Here is a 16,645-nt window from a genome sequence, read left to right as displayed (position 1 = left end):
TTCTGTAGTCTATGAAATAACCAGTTCTCCAGGAAAATGGGGAGAGGTTGCCACATTTTTGTGGATCTCTGGAATGTAACTGCCAACAAAATGTGATTCAGACCTATTATGACACATGAATTCTTTCAGTTATTTTCAGTATATCAGAATTATTTTTATAAAGGGTTTTAAATATCATTTTTTCTAAATTATTAGATTAGGCTCACTGAAATCTCTTCTTTCCAAAGAAAAGATTTTAGGTAAATACAGTATTATAAGGACATACAGTATGCCTAATACACAGTAAGCACTCAATACGTATTTTTAAAAAAATATATTTTATTGATTTTTTACAGAGGAAGGGAGAGAGAGAGCTAAAAACATCAGTGAGAGAAGCATCAATCAGCCGCCTCCCGCACACCCCCCAGTGGGGATATGTCTGCAATCAAGGTACATGCCCCTGACCAGAATCAAACCTGGGACCCTTCAGTCCTCAGGCTGATGCTCTATCCACTGAGCCAAACCAGTTTTGACTCAATACGTATTTTTTAATTGGACAAATTGGAGCATAACTCAATCATCACAATTTATATGGTAATTAATTCAGACCAAAGCAGAGAAGGATTATGAAACCAAAACATAAAATAATTGAGAAGAATCTTCTTCTTAGAGATTAACTTTGATTCCAATGGCTTGTTTAAATTCATGATTTTGTGGTTCCAAGATATCATAGAAAACTTGTTTTTTGTCAAAATAGTCTCTAATATAAAGTAAATCTTCAATGGAATAGTTATCATTTTTTCCAGTCCAAATAGTCAGGCTGTACCTGCATTAAAATAAAACAGAATTCTATAATTAAAAGTGGAAGATAAGAGACAGTGATGAGGAATTCCAATAAGCCTAAAAATAGTTTGTCTCCAACCAAAATTCACACCAATATAAAAAAATTAATTATCAATGGTGAAGTTATCCCTTCATTCCTTCATCAACACTAAATGGACTGGAGAAAAGAAAAAAAAATTACATTGTTGTTGCTAAATTAGCTAACTGCTGTATCTGAATACAGGAATGTTAAATGGCTATAGAAACCCAGACTACTAGCACTGAAAATGGGCCAAATTTTGGACAAAAGAACTGAGGAGATTGCACTGCTGATCAAGGAATCTGCTCTCGAAACAAAAATTATTGCTCTGCCAAAACCGGTTTGGCTCAGTGGATAGAGCATCAGCCTGTGGACTGAAGGGTCCCAGGTTCGATTCCGGTCAGGGGCATGTACCTTAGTTGCAGGCACATCCCCGGTGGGGGGTGTGCAGAAGGCAGCTGGTTGATATCTCTCTCTCATCGGTGTTTCTAGTTCTCTATCTCTCTCCCTTCCTCTCTGTAAAAAATCAGTAAAATATATATATTAAAAAAAATTATTGCTCTAACCTAGGTTTCCTCAGAAGCCTAACCAGAGTCAAAGCACAACTGGAAGAGCCTGAACAGACACAAGTGCCACTGACACCCCAACACATTTACTTTCTAAGTGGCTTCACTATTCCTTCTGGGGATTTTTGTCTGAGATATGCTACAAGATGTCACTGAAAATACCAAATGGAATAAATTTAGATCTACTTCTGGAGTTAAAAAACAATAATAATATGTGCAGATTTGTTATGGACATAAGAATATGCTCAGCCCTAGCCAGTTTGGTTCAGTGGATAGAGCATCCACCTGCGGACTGAAGGGCCCCAGATTCAATTCCGGTCAAGGGCACATGCCCAGTTTACGGGCTCAGTCCCCAGTTGGGAGTGTGCAGGAGACAACCAATCAATGATTTTCTCTCATCATTTATGTTTCTATCTCTCCCTTTTCTTTTCTCTCTGAAATTAATAAAAATATATTTTAAAAAAGAATATGCTCAGAATTTTAATGCTATTTAAATTGTGTATTTTCATTTCAGTGACATTTCCCTGTTGCACTGGAGTCTAGAGAAATGCAAAGCTGTTAGTTTCATATTTATTTTCCCCATAAACATGTCAAAATCCAGGGGAAAATCTCCAAAGCATTTTTTCTGCTAATGATCAAAAAGTAGTCTAATGAAGGTATATATTCTTTTTATATTGACACATTCCTGTCCTTTCGGATGGTGACACCATTCTGGAAATGTCATAAAGGGAAGTAATTTGGATTTTCTCCCATAGCAATATTATGTGACAAATCAAAATGGACTTTTCAATTCTGAGAACACAGAAAAGAAAAAAAAAATGAGAATTACTTTATAAATCTATTATTTTTGCTAATATGGCATCTACTGTATTTGAGCACCATGGTGACAAAATGTATAAAAAGACACGATGTGAACTGAAGTTAAAAGAAGAGCTTTCCAGCCCTAGTCAGGTTTGCTCAGTGGATAGAGAATCCACCTGTGGACTGAAGGGTTCTAGGTTCAATTCTGGTCAAGGGCACATGCCTGGGTTGTGGGCTGGATCCCCAGTAGGGGGCATGCAGGAGGCAGCCAATCAATGATTCTCTCTCATAACTGATGTTTCAATCATAAAATGCAAATAAAAAAAGAGAATAGAGAGAAAATAATAGATAACAAAGATAAGCAAAGGAGATGTACATATTCATTACTGGAGTCCCTAAAAGAGAAAGCATAGTGTTATAAATGCAGAAGAACAAATATAATTCACAGGAATATTTCAGAAAAGAACATTTGAATCTACATAGTGAAAAGAAATCCACATCCCTGTGTCTCCATAAAGTACAGAATGGTCCTTCTGGAGACACAGTCTAATAAAATTACTAAGCCTCAAAGAGAAAGAACCCAGCTGGGTGGCCAGGTTGGCTGGAGTGTCCTCCCAAAAGCCAAAAGGGTGTGGGTTCGATTCCTGGTCAGGATCCATAGAAGAGGCGGCCAATTGATGTTCTCTTTTTCTCTCTGTCTCCCTCTCTCTCAAAAAATCAATTAAAAATATTCTTGGGTGTGGATGAAAAAAAAAAAGTTTTCATGGAATAGACTTCTGAAACTATTATAGAATTCAGAGGGTAACTGTTTTATCTGCTTAGAACTTTGTCAATGTGTAACAATGGAAAAAGTGACATTTACTGGGCACCTACTATGTGCAAAAACTGAGGAAGAGACAATGTTAAGGTTCATTAAGAAGCTTCACTCTAGTGAGGGAGTCTGTATGCTTACAGAATCAGTGTTCGTATTCTCTCCTACACACACCGTCTTGACATAATCAGTTTGCATCCTTTATCTCTGTCTCTCACAGACACTCACATGCACACTCTATGCTATAAAACTTATACATACCTGTTTGATTTCTTTAACAGCCAGAGAAACTGAGAACAAGACTGCCTGACTAATGCTGCTCTGACAGGAAAGGTTACAGGCTGACTTAGTTCATTGCATATGCATTCCATCTCTTTCACCATGGTCCAACTATAACCTGAAATCAAAAGGAAGAAATTTAACTTTTCTACTAGAATACTAAATTCAATTAAATGAAAACTAAATTACATATGTAAATTCACAGGTAACTCATGCAAACTTTCGTTTGAATACAAATTGAATTAAAATATCACTTAGTGCAAGAAAATGTTTTGGGTGGAAAATGTAGATGAAAATTAAATCTAAAATCATGCCACAAGTAATTCTACAGCAAATATAAGCGGGGGGAAATGCCTTGGCTGAGCAGCTCAGTTGGTTACGTATCATTCTGGTTGCGGGTTTAATCCCCAGTTAGGGATATACAAGAATCGATCAATAAATGTATAAATAAGTGGGACAATAAAAATATTCCCCTTCTCTCCCCCTTTTTTCTGTCTCCAAAATCAATAAATTTAAAAAAGAATTTACTAATATTTCAAGTGCAAAAATAGCAAATTTTGACACAGTAGTTACTTTTCTAAGACTTTTAGGCACTTCCTCCTCATTAATATTCCCGATAAACTAAGATTTTCCACTTATGTTAATTATTTCTTTTCTAAGAGAAAGATGGCTACTAGCTGTTGGTTAGCTAATTAAGTAAATAGTTAACTTCAATTTTTAAAATTTTATTTATTTGTTTATTTATTTACTTATTATTCTTTAATTTATTAGGATGACATTAAACTTCAATTTTTAAGTTTTTGGCTAGTCCAGATTTCTAATACATTTTACCTAAAATAGACATAGTGGTAAAATGGACTTTTATATATGTGCTTTAAATCATGTTAGGACACTGTAAAAATATCACACCTGTTTATAAACAACTTTAGAAAAAATATATATTTCTAACATAACCCTGAATCTATCAAAAGCAGGTTGTAAAAAAGCATTGGTCAGTAAAAGAGCATTTTACAGAAAGCCTATGTGAATATATTAGATTAGCAATTAAATTAAATTTCTCATGAAAGAAGGAAAATGTCTGCTTTCCTTTTGAATATAAAAAAAATTAGACATCTTTAATTAGAAAACTGCTAATAGAAGCTACACTTAACATTATTGCTAACAGAAGCTATATTTCCATTAACACAAACATAAAATCTCCTTATAAAATCTGTGGCATAAGAGGCAAGGGAGGATAAAACAGATGCTGGTAATGACAAGAAGCCAGTGGGGAAAAGCAGCCTTAAATAATTCAACACCCTCATGACTTAAAGTCCCAGCTATGGTTTAACTCAATTCAAACCTGAGGCTGAAGCCTGAGTCAAACAGTGACTAAAAGGAGTTCAGAATCAGTAAGCGAGATATTAAATCATTGCTGGTTTACCTCTTTAAACACTTTGAATTATGCTAAAATTTTTAAAAATATATTTTATTGATTTTTTACAGAGAGGAAGGGATAGAGATAGAGAGCTAGAAACGTCGATGAGAGAGAAACATCGACCAGCTGCCTCTTGCACACCCCCTACTAGGGATGTGCCCGCAACCACTGTACATGCCCTTGACCGGAATCGAACCTGGGACCTTTCAGTCTGCAGACAGATTCTCTACCACTGAGCCAAACCGGTTTCGGCTATGTTATAATTTTTAATGAAATTAATAAAAATTTAAATGATTAAAAAATTGAACTAGAATTAAGTTAAGCATATTATTTTTTTTCCTCTCAATCATAACAATTATTGGTCCAAGGGGTAATAACCTAAATGTCACTGGATAGCAGTTATTCGAATCTCAAGTTAGACTAAAAAACTTTCCATTGAAAACAATAATACTTTGGGTGGTGAACACACAGTGAAATATATACAGATCTTATATCACAGAACTGTATACTTAAAACCTCTATGTTCCTATTAACCAATGTTACCCCAATACATTTAATAAAAAATAATAAAAATAAATAAAAACAGTAATAGTAAATAAGTAAAAAATAAATGCCCTAAACACAGGATAAAAGATCACATCTCCATAGGTTATAAATACCTCCTAGTTTATCATTTTATTTTATTTTATTTAAATATATTTTATTGCTGAAGCCGGTTTGGCTCAGTGGTAGAGCATCGGTCTGCGGACTGAAAGATCCCGGGTTCGATTCCGGTCAAGGGCATGTACATTGGTTGCGGGCACATCCCCAGTAGGGGGTGTGCAGGAGGGAGCTGGTCGATGATTCTCTCTCATTGACGTTTCTAGCTCTCTATCTCTCTCCCTTCCTCTCTGTAAAAAATCAATAAAATATTAAAAAATATATATATATATATATTTTTGATTTTGAACAGAGAGGGAGGGAGAGAGATATATATATTATTATATATATCTGTACAAAATATTAAAGATATTCTTATATTTGCAGTATTTATATATTTTTAAAATATATTTTTATTGATTTCATAGATGATATATATAATAATATATATATCTCTGTACAAAATCAATATATATATTATTGATTTTGTACAGAGAGGGAGGGAGAGAGATAGAGAGTTAGAAACATCAATGAGAGAGAGTCATCGACCAGCTGCCTCCTGCACACCCCCTACTGGGGATGTGCCCGCAACCAAGGTACATGCCCTTGACCGGAATCGAACCCGGGACCCTTCAGTCCCCAAGCTGATGCTCTATCCATTGAGCCAAACCGGTTTCAGCTAGTTTATCATTTTAACTACATGGACAGGTGTCCATAGCATTTGATTGCTTACTGGCTGCTTACCTGGAAATTACTACCTAGGGATCTACGAAGAAATAGGAAGATGAATTCAAATAGTGTAATAAGTTTCAGCAGGAAAACGAAGCTGAAAATATCAGGTCCTTCTGTAGGAATATGTGAAGGGAAGAAGGGATCGAGCCTAGAGGAGAAGTTCATGGCCTCCCACACTCCTGTCCAGCCAAAGAGAGCAGGAGGGTACCAAGGTCCCAGCACCCCACATGGGAGCCCCTTCCTGTGTCTAGGGAGCAGCACTAATGCTCTTCAACCACTCCCCCAACTTCTGGCCTCAAATCACATGGGAAGCTCTTAAAACCATTTTTTAAATCTTTCATCTAACAAAGGGAGTTTGCTCCACAGTAAAAAAAAAAAAAAAAAAAAAAAAAAAAAAAAAAAAGAGAGAGAGAGAGAGAGAGAGAGAGAGAGAGAAAGAGAGAGAGATAAAAATACTATAGAATGTTTTACAGGTTCGAAGAGACCAACTTAGCATTTGTTTAAAGTATGTACAGAGGCTGCTTTCGTTATTCTAGACCTTGCCAATAAATATTTCTCATGGAGCTGGTGACAGGATGTCACCGATGAGTGAAGGGTCTACTGAAATAATAGAAAGAAGAAACATACACATATTTTTAGGGCTAGACCTTTCTCTCCATTAGGCTCTTAGATTTTGTGGAATGTGTTTTTGGTTTTGTATTAAAGATATTCTTATATTTGCAGTATTTATATATTTTTAAAATATATTTTTATTGATTTCATAGATGAAGGGAGTGAGAAACGGAAACATCAATGATGAGAGAGAACCACTGATCGGCTCCCTCCTGCACACCCCCCACTGGGGATCGAGTCCGAAACCAGGGCATGTGCTCTGACCAGGAATTGAACCCTGACCTTCTGGTTCATAGGTCAATGTTCAACCACGGAGCCATGCTGGTCGGGCTAGAGTATATTTTAATTTGACCAACAAGAAAAACATCTAAAAAATTATTACCTTCATTAACTTTCTCAGGATGCCATCCTGTTGTCCAACCCAGGGAAAATGTCACATCTGGAAAGAAGGAAGTCACAGTGTCTATAAAAGGCTTTGCATCCACTACTCTGCTGTTTCCATTTGGACCGGGAAGAATATCGGCGTTAATCCACACAGGACGCTTCAGATGCTTCTTCACATTTTCCAAGAGCATCATGGCTGGCTCTACAGCTGCCAGACTGAAAGCACAGTTTGTTGTCAATGACCGATACACCTAGAGATTTTGAAACAGTAAGGTTTTAATCAGACTACATAATTTTTCCTTTTAAAAAATGTATATACAAACTTTATTGGAAGCTATACTACTTATAATTCTGAACCATTTCAGACCCTTTAAGACCTATGTTGATTTCTGAGAAAATTAGCTTTCAGTGAATACTGTGATGGGAAGCTAAGAACTCTTCTGCCCCTTTTAAATTTTATAAAAATTAAAAAAATGTTGTTCAATTACAATTAATGTTCAGAATTAGTTTGTATTAGTTTCTAGATGTACAGCATAATAGCTAGATAATCATATACTTTATAGTGTTACCCCTGATGTTTTTAGTACCCACCTGGCACGTTCATAGTTATTACAATATTATTGACCATGTTTCCTAGGCTGTACTTTACATCTCCATGACTATTCTGGAACTACCAATCTGCACGTCTCAATCCCTTCCTCTTTTTCACCCAGTTTCCCGATTCCCTTCCCCTCGGGCAACCATGAGTCTATTCCCTGTACCTAAGAGTCTGTTTCTGTTTTGTTGTTCATTTATACTGTTCTTTAGACTACATATGTAGGTGACATCATATGACATTCGTCTTTCTCTGTCTGACTTATTTCACTTAGCATAATACTCTGTAGGTCCATCCATGCTGTCTCAAATGGTAAGATTTCATTCTTTTTTTATTGGAGGCCCTAGATCTTAGTGGACTAATAAGTTCTAATGCTGCAAATTCTAATGTAGATGCTCTACTTCTCTGTCTCAAATGCACTCTGCCTTGAAGGGTATCAATACCATGTTAAAATGACAATTCTGATTACCTGACACTGTACTTCCTAAAAATTCCCCCATTTTTGGTAGCAAGCACCTTATACCTGTGATTCCAAAGCTTGTGTGTCCTATGGGGTTCTGCTCCTCCTGGGTGCAGCACGGGGAAACCCTGAAACTCTTTTCCAGAAAGGACTCTGGTTTCTTAAGAAATCTGGTGTTTGCAGAGGTTTAAGGCTTTCTCAATTTAGTAAGCTGACATAGGGCTGTTTAACATTGGTTTTCCATCTGACAATATCTAGTGTCAAACAGCATTTCCTCCCCAAAATTGAAATTCCATCAGCATATGTGTCGACTACATGCAAAGCACTGAGAATAAGAAACTATGACACAAAACACAATGAAGCAAGAATTTAATATACATATTCCATTTTATATGTATATATTTTAGTTACCACTAATATAGATTGCTAATACAAAAAGTAATGATACACTCCCTTACCAAACACTTAAATATGAAAAAGAAAACCTATATTAAGTAAAACATAAAACCTTACTAAAGCAAATAACACTTTTGTTGTTATAGTTCTTATTATTCTAGAACTTGACAAGATAATCCTAAAGGAGTAAATGTGGAGGAAAAGCCTGGAAGACTCAATATTGTAAATCCTGTATAATGACACATCCCTCCCAATCCTACATAATAAAACCCTAATATGCAAATCGACCAAATGGCAGAACGACCAGTCGCTATGACATGTACTAACCACCAGGGGGCAGATGCTCAACGCAGGAGCTGCCCCTAGCCCGCAGGCCCCAACCAGCAGCAGCAGGGGGTGGGGCCAGCAAGAAGGGAGTACCAGGCCAGCCAAGGCAGGTGCCAGCAGGGGCCCCAATTGCCCCACCAGTTGCCCCAAGGATCGGTCCTGATTGCTGGCCAGGCCTAGGAACCCTTCCCATGCACAAATTTCATGCACCAGGCCTCTAGTTAAACTATAAATTCCATGTAATTCTAATTACATTCTCAGTTCTTATATGTATTAGTATTGTTTCCCATAAAGGACTGTCTAAAGGTTTGCCACATTGATAATTTGAAGAGGGAAGTCCTGATCAGAATACTCTCTAAAATTTCTCTTTGCTTAGTATTTTTCTAAATCCCCAGAAAAAAATTTAAACTTAGTTTTTATAAAATAGATTTTTTTCCTAAAAAATTACTTGTATGTCAAACTTCTGAGTATCACATCCTATTTTTCTATTAAATTCATTTAAAAATTAGGGGTGACATAATTAAAATCATACTTAAAATTGCAATAACTCATTTAAAATTACATTCTAAGGGAAATATTTTGGCTAAAACAAAGGAGTTTGTTACTCCAAATAAAATTTTTAAATCATCATATATTACTTAGTTATTATTGTTACTTAACAAATTAACTTCAAGGTACAAAACAAGAGCTAGTAAAATTTGACGAAAAGGTCATTCAGCTTCTCTTACTGAGAAGGTGAAGAGTTTTACTTCAGAGTGTAAACTTTACTCAGATGGGCAGCACCCTTCAAATACGTTATTACCAAAAAGTCTTTTTTTTACTGGCCTTATGTGGTAGTTGTCAATGTTGAAAAATGAATGAGCTGCCCTGCTGGTGTAGCTCAGTGGTTGAGCATCAATGTATGAGCTGATTCCTGGTTGGGGCACATGCTTAGGTTGTGGGCTTGATCCCCAGCAGGGGGTGTGCAGAGGCAGCTGATCAATGATTCTCATTATAGAAGTTTCTATCTCTCTCTCCCTCTTCCTTCTTCTTTGAAATCAGTAAATATATATATCTAAAAGAATGAATGAGCTCATCTGACTGGCAAGAAGCCAAAGAATACACCTCAGGGAATAACTCAAGGGGCAATAATAATCATACAAAAAAACAACAAAAAAAACTAAACACATGGAGAGGCAAGGAGATCTAAAACTTTGAGTCACCAGGCATTGAAGATCCAAGTATTTTGTTCTATGGTATATTGAACTGGCTCCAGGAAATCTGCCAAAACCTCCCCCAGCTGCCAAGCTCAGCTGTTGTCCCTGAGTAAATCACTTAACCTCTCTGGGACTAAATTTCTTTGTCAATGAAATGGAATTGAAACATTCACCATCTTAAAAGTTTTTCCACTTACTGTAAATAGCTCTAGAATTCATCAACAGTACAATGAGGTTTACTGGTATATTTAGCCCCACAATAAATGACTAGAGTCATCTTAATAACTCTATGAATAAGATTTCCAAATACACGCTGAAACCGGTTTGGCTCAGTGGTAGAGTGTCGGTCTGCGGACTGAAAGGTCCCAGGGGCATGTATGTTGGTTGCGGGCACATCCCCAGTAGGGGGTGTGCAAGAGGCAGCTGGTCGATATTTCTCTCTCATCAACGTTTCTAGCTCTCTATCTCTCTCCCTTCCTCTCTGTAAAAAATCAATAAAATATATATATACAAAAGATTTCCAAATACATTTTTTTTTTCTCCAGAGGGTGGAAGGAAGAGGCAGAGAGGGACAGAAACATCAATGATGAGAGAGAATCAGCTGCCTACTGCACATCCCTACTGGGGATCAAACCTATAAGCTGGGCATGTGCCTTGACCAGGAATCAAACTGTGACTTCCCCGTTCATGGGTCAATGATCAACCACTGAGCAACACCAACCAGGCAGATTTCCAAATCCTTATTAATTTCTTAAGACCATTCAATTTAAAAATATTGTTCAGAGATGAAATAGGCTTACCACAAATCTTAGATTTCCATAGAAGTTGCTTTAGTACTTATGGTGAGCTTCTAGGGCACATGTGTCAAATACAAGGCCCGCGGGCCAAATCCAGCCTGCCAGGCCTTGCAATGTGGCCCGCACTGCGCTGTCATCACTGCACTCCGCTGTCAGTTCATGACATTGTCAGTTTATGACTGTTCAGTAAACCATTCGGCCCACGATTTAGGCTGGATTTTAGATTTTGGCCCCTTCTCTGATTGAGTTCGACACCCCTATTCTAGGGTGACCCAATATATTTCTGGCTTGACCTATAATTTTCACAGTACCAAAATACCAGAAAAATAAAACTTACTATGAAAGCTACCAGGAAGTAAATTACACTTAATCTTGCTCTTCATTATCAATGCCTCCAAAATACTGTTTTTAAGGAACATTTCAGTTATTGAAGAAATCTAAACAATTCCCTATACACAAATATAACAACATAAATCAAGTAGAAATATGCATTAACTACTTCAACAAAATTCTCTCAATTCCTTCTCTTCTGGACTACCTTTTAGTAGGGGTAGCATTGTAAATTGACTGTTGTATTACCACAATGGTCACTTACAATAAATTCCTTTATAAAAATTAACTTTAAACAGCTCAGTGTGTCTTAGATCCATTCCTAGAATGTATCAGTCTGCAATTCCATTTCAGTGTAAGTAAAAGTACAAAGTTAGTCAGGCACAGATATGAGAAACTATTAACTCCTTCCCCCCCCCCAAAAAAATTATTCTGTAACAACCAGAAGACTGATTATATTTGTACAAATACCTCTTAAAATCCAGCTTGATGCCTTTATTGCTTTTTGTAACTTCAGTCAGCCATTCCTGGAGAGTATTATCACTACTTGTTTCAGGAGGATGGGCCATGATCGGTTGGCTCTGGTCTGATCCCTCACTTGGAAGGAGGACATCAGCCTCTATCATGTGGGCAGTACCTGTCCAAATGAAAGAAGTTAATATTTACAAAACAGGGACTGCAGGTGCCATGGCCAGTGTCCTTTTGAGAAAGAGAAAGGTCTCTGGTACCTGAAAATATGCTGATATTTTTTTAAAGAGTTGAATTCATCTATTACCCAATCTATATACACTGAGTGGCGAGATTATTATGACAGCCGACATTTGTGGGCAAATTAGCTGTACACTGCATCGTATGGGATATGGAAGCTGAAGGCCTGTTTGAACACCTTTGCTGTCTGCAGTTACCAACATAAAGCATCTCCAATTCGCATAGGAACACAAGGATTGGACAGTTGATCATTGGAAAAAAGTCATGTGGTCCCATGAATCACATTTCCAGTTGTATCATGCAGATGGCAGAGTGGGAATTTGGCGGAAACAGAATGAAAACATGCACCCCACATGCAGGAGTACAACCATTCAAGCTGGTGGGGACAGTGTAATGGTTTGGGGCATGTTTTCCTGGTATGATTTGGGCCCTTTAATTCGTGTGGAACAACATCTGGATAGCATAACATACCTAAGTATCGTTGCTGATCAAGTTCATCCTATCACGTTGATGGCGCATCCCAAGGGAGATGACTTCTTCCAACAAGACGACGCGCCATGCCACGGTGCTCACATTGTGCAGGAGTGGTTTCAAGAACATGAGGGAGACTTTACCTTGCTTAGGTGGCCCCCACAATCACCAGATCTCAATCCAATTGAGCATTTGTGGGATGAAGTTAAAAGAGCCATCAGGCAGCTGGTTCCACAACCATCCAATCTCACTGAACTAGACAGTGCTATTCATCAGGCATGGTGTCAGATTCCTCGCATCACCTTTCCACATCTCGTGGAGTCAATGCCAGGAAGAATCGCCACAGTATAGAAGGCAAACGGTGTCCCAACGAAGTACTGATGGGGTGGTCATAATAATCTGGCCACTCAGTGTACATAAAAGGCTAATATGCTAAGTGTTTGATTGGTAGCTATGATGTGCACTGATCATTAGGGGGCAGACACTCAACACAAAGGTATGGAAACATGGAAAAGACTGATGAATTTCAGGGTATCAGGGCTTGTGGGATTGAGCTGAATCCATGCACCAAGCCTCCAACATCCTCCTAGGAGCCCTAGATTGTGAGAGGATGCAGGCCAGGACAAGGGACCCCACCAGTGCATGAATTCATGCACCAGGCCACTAGTGTAAATATAAATAACTGCCCTGACTTACTTTTCAGTGCCTCATTCATTTGTGCCTTATGGTTAGCAGCATGATACCAGATGATCTGGGCACCATCTTCTGTTTTGATCTGGTTATTTCTCAGAAAATACTGTAGTATATTTTCACTCCAAGATCCTAAAATAAAAGCATTTTCATGAAAAAGAATAGATTGTTTCATATGGGGTAAATACTTTTAATAAAAAAGGGCACAGCAGAGAGAATAAAGTAAATGGAGAAAAACAAGAGATTTTAAAAAATGAGAACAAGTATGATATGCAGGTATTTAATATATATATAAATATGTAAGCATGACACATACAATATAAGTAATAATTAGCAAACATATAGGATAGTCTGGATTTCAGAAGAATGAAAAAGCATGTAGAAAGAAAAAAAAACCTGATAAGATACAGATATTTTATTTTTTTTAATATATTTTATTGATTTTTCACAGAGAGGAAGGGAGAGAGATAGAGAGCTAGAAACGTCGATGAGAGAGAAACATCGACCAGCTGCCTCTTGCACACCCCCTACTGGGGATATGCCCGCAACCAACATACATGCCCTTGACCGGAATCGAACCTGGGACCTTCCAGTCCGCAGACCGACGCTCTACCACTGAGCCAAACCGGTTTCGGCAAGATACAGATATTTTAAAGCAGGAATTTTCACACTGTGTTACATGGATTCCAGTCCTCTTAAATAAGTAAAACATGTTAAGCCAAAGCTATATTAAAAGCTTCTAAATTTTATACAATTTAGTTGTTTTCTCTACCAGAAGCCCCATTCCATATTTATATTATTATAACAACTTAGAACCTTAAATTACAGTTAAGCATATTTACCTTCAGATTATGAGTCTTAGCAACATTTATATGAATGACTAAGTAAACACCTGAGTTAATATTCACAGATTTATCTAGCGTGTACAAATATACATAATTCCCATATCTATAATTACTTTTTGGCAGACCAGATTTTATCTTAATTAAATATTAATATGAGTTAACCAAGACCAAAACACTTCAATTCAGATCTGTCCCAAAGTATGCCATATCCTACAACAGCAATGAGAAAAAGCTGAAAAACAATGAAAATATGCCAGGGATTGGGGTGGGATAAGGGTTGGAGCACAGAGTATTTGGGAGCAGAGAAACTATTTTTGTATGACACCACAGGACTGGATACATGTCATTATACATTTGTAATGTGCAGCACCAAGAGTGAACCCCGGTAAACTGAGGACTTTGGGTGATTACGATGTGTCAACGCAGGTTCACAATTATAATGCTCACTGGGGAATGTTGATAATGGGGAGGCTATGCATGTATCCAGGTAGGGGATAGATGGGGAATCTGTTTCTCCCGTTCAATTTTCCTATGACCCTAAAACTTCTCTTACAAAAAAACGAAGAAGGGCGCAATATTCTTGCCATTCTTGGTCGCCAGAACAGTGTTGGTTTTGGGGGTTTTTCCCCTCTTAACACCCACGCAGAACCAAGGTTCCAGGCCAATGGAATGAATGCGCATCGCCAGGATGGGAAGAAAAGGAGGGGTGCTGCCAGAGGAGAGTCTCACTAACTCTTCCCACGGCAAGGAAAGTGCAGGATGTGGAGCCCGTTCTGCGGAGCTGTCTGTGGCGCTTACCAGGGCCCCCAGCGGTCGTTTCCATGGTGACAGACGCCCGCAGCCCGCCAGCGCTAGGCCCTGGGCACCGCGGGTGACCCTTCGCAGGTGACGTGGAAGCACAACTCCAGCACAGAGGGGTGAGCCGTCAGTCTCCTAGCGCGACCGCAGAGCAGCCTGGGAAGCCGGGGCGGAAGTGGCGCGGGTGGAGAGAATGCGCAGGCGCAGAGGCTGTGGCTGGTGCGCAGGATCCGCAGACTCCGCGGCTGTTGGGCTGTTCAAGTGTCGCGCGAATTTTATTTTTATTTTTTGGAAAAGTTGTCAGAAAAAAGGTAGGTAGTTCTGAAGACAGACCCGGGGTCTGGGAAGACAGAGGCAGAGGATGAGGCCCTCCAAATCTTTGGGTCCGGTCCTGCCAAGGCAACCGCAGGTGGGACTCGAAATTTGATAAATGTAGGAGCTGTAAATGTGTGCCTTTTATAATTTTTTATTATTCTGTTTGTTCAAATCTAATCATTCGTGTCATAAGAAGCACCTCAGTAGTAATAAGTCTGTTGTATTACGTTTTATTCTATAGAGTGTTGTTAGTTCTGTAGATGGAATATCATGACAAGGATTTCCAAGTGAAAAAATAAAACTGGCGGGGAGGGGTGGGCAATGGTAAGATATGTACACATATAATACCTTAATAAAAAAAAAATGAAAACAAAAAAACCAAAAAACTGGAAGCAGATGTTGAACCTGGTGAGAAAATTGTAAAGTGTACCGAAGTAACTGCAGAAGAAAATTCCTTCCCTTTACATGCTGGGTTTGGATATGGTTTTTGTTTTTTTTTAACTGGGAGATACCGCACTACTCAACTTCTGAATGTTTTAGTACAGTGTATCACACTTTTTACATTATATCTTGAGACACATATTTCTTTCAGACTAACTTTTATAACGCCAAATTAGGTTTTCCATAGTATTATTTATGTCAGGCTATTGTATGATGACACTGCCTGCCAGCTCACAGTTAAGTTTTGGCAGCATGGCTATATTTGTTTATTTAGAAACTAGTATCCCCGTGCACGGATTTGATTGAAAGGAAACTGATTAGGAGGTGACCAGTGCGGTGGGACTGGACAAGATAGGCTGGACACACCCTGGAGCCAGCCTCCTGAGGCCCCACCCTTGCCAGTTGCACGTGGGGCCTTGCTGTGGCTCCAAGGGCGTCTGCAGAGTGAGGGGGTCCCTCCAGCAGGTGAGGGTCCCTCAGCCTGGCCTGTGGGGATTGGGCCAAAACCAGCTCTCAAATATCCCTTGAGGGGTCCCAGATTGTGAGAGGGTGGTACTTGGGTGATGCACCCAGAATTGGGCTCCCTCCTCTCTTGTTCAGTTCCGGAGTGCATCACCTGAGAATCACCACTGCCAAGTCACCACAGCTTGGCAGCTCCTGTGTTGAGCGTCTGCCCCCTGGTGATCAGTGCGCATCATATCTACCAGCCAGTTTGATGGTCGCTTACCCTTTTATATACACTGAGTGGCCAGATTATTATGTTCACCCCATCAGTACTTCATTGGACCACCTTTCGCCTTCTATACTGGGTGATTCTTCCTGGCATCGACTCCACAAGATGTGGAAAGGTGATGTGAGGAACCTGACACCATGCCTGATGAATAGCACAGTCCAGTTCTGTGAGATTGGATGGTCGTGGAACCAGCTGCCTGATGGCTCTTTTTAACTTCGTCCCACAAATGCTCAATTGGATTGAGATCTTGTGATTGTGGGGACCACCTAAGCAAGGTAAAGTCTCCCTCATGCTCTTGAAACCACTCCTGCACAATACGAGCACCGTGGCATGGCGCATTGTCTTGTTGGGAGAAGCCATCTCCATTGGGATACGCCATCAACATGATAGGATGAACTTGATCAGCAACGATACTTAGGTATGTTATGCTATCCAGATGTTGTTCCACACCAATTAAAGGG

The 16,645-nt window shown here is 38.9% G+C and overlaps 1 protein-coding gene across 2 annotated transcripts; it reads right to left on the bottom strand.

Annotated features, from left to right (window-relative positions):
• Nucleotides 1-310: 310 nt before the first annotated feature.
• Nucleotides 311-14,843, bottom strand: FAM151B (family with sequence similarity 151 member B). Of its 2 annotated transcripts, none has more exons than XM_084881345.1 (6): nucleotides 14,696-14,843; nucleotides 13,059-13,184; nucleotides 11,655-11,820; nucleotides 7,081-7,298; nucleotides 3,281-3,416; nucleotides 311-805 (listed from the first exon to the last, which is right to left on the bottom strand). In XM_084881345.1, the coding sequence occupies exons 1-6, from the start codon at nucleotides 14,718-14,720 to the stop codon at nucleotides 646-648; spliced, it is 831 nt and encodes a 276-aa protein (XP_084737471.1). In that variant the 5' UTR covers nucleotides 14,721-14,843; the 3' UTR covers nucleotides 311-645. The 2 variants fall into 2 exon arrangements, with proteins under 2 accessions (XP_084737471.1, XP_084737472.1); XM_084881346.1 differs by lacking the exon at nucleotides 311-805 and adding an exon at nucleotides 2,337-2,603 and having other exon boundaries at nucleotides 14,696-14,837.
• Between the last annotated feature and the right edge of the window lie 1,802 nt (nucleotides 14,844-16,645).

The sequence above is a fragment of the Pipistrellus hanaki genome, assembly GCF_964339955.1.
Source record: "Pipistrellus hanaki genome assembly, chromosome: 4".
NCBI lineage: Eukaryota > Metazoa > Chordata > Mammalia > Chiroptera > Vespertilionidae > Pipistrellus > Pipistrellus hanaki.
Note: the sequence above shows the minus strand (reverse complement) of the source record. Positions and strands in the feature narration are given on the sequence as shown.

Bases quoted from the DNA above. Each gene is read 5' to 3' on its own strand.
- FAM151B (XM_084881345.1), bottom strand. From the start codon at position 14,720: ATGGAAACGACCGCTGGGGGCCCTG. The intron at 3,417-7,080 runs GTAATAATTTTT...TTTTGATTTCAG, and splicing joins TCCTGAGAAAGTTAATGAAG to GTTATAGTTGGACCATGGTG. The intron at 806-3,280 runs GTATGTATAAGT...ATTTTAATGCAG, and splicing joins CTGTTAAAGAAATCAAACAG to GTACAGCCTGACTATTTGGA.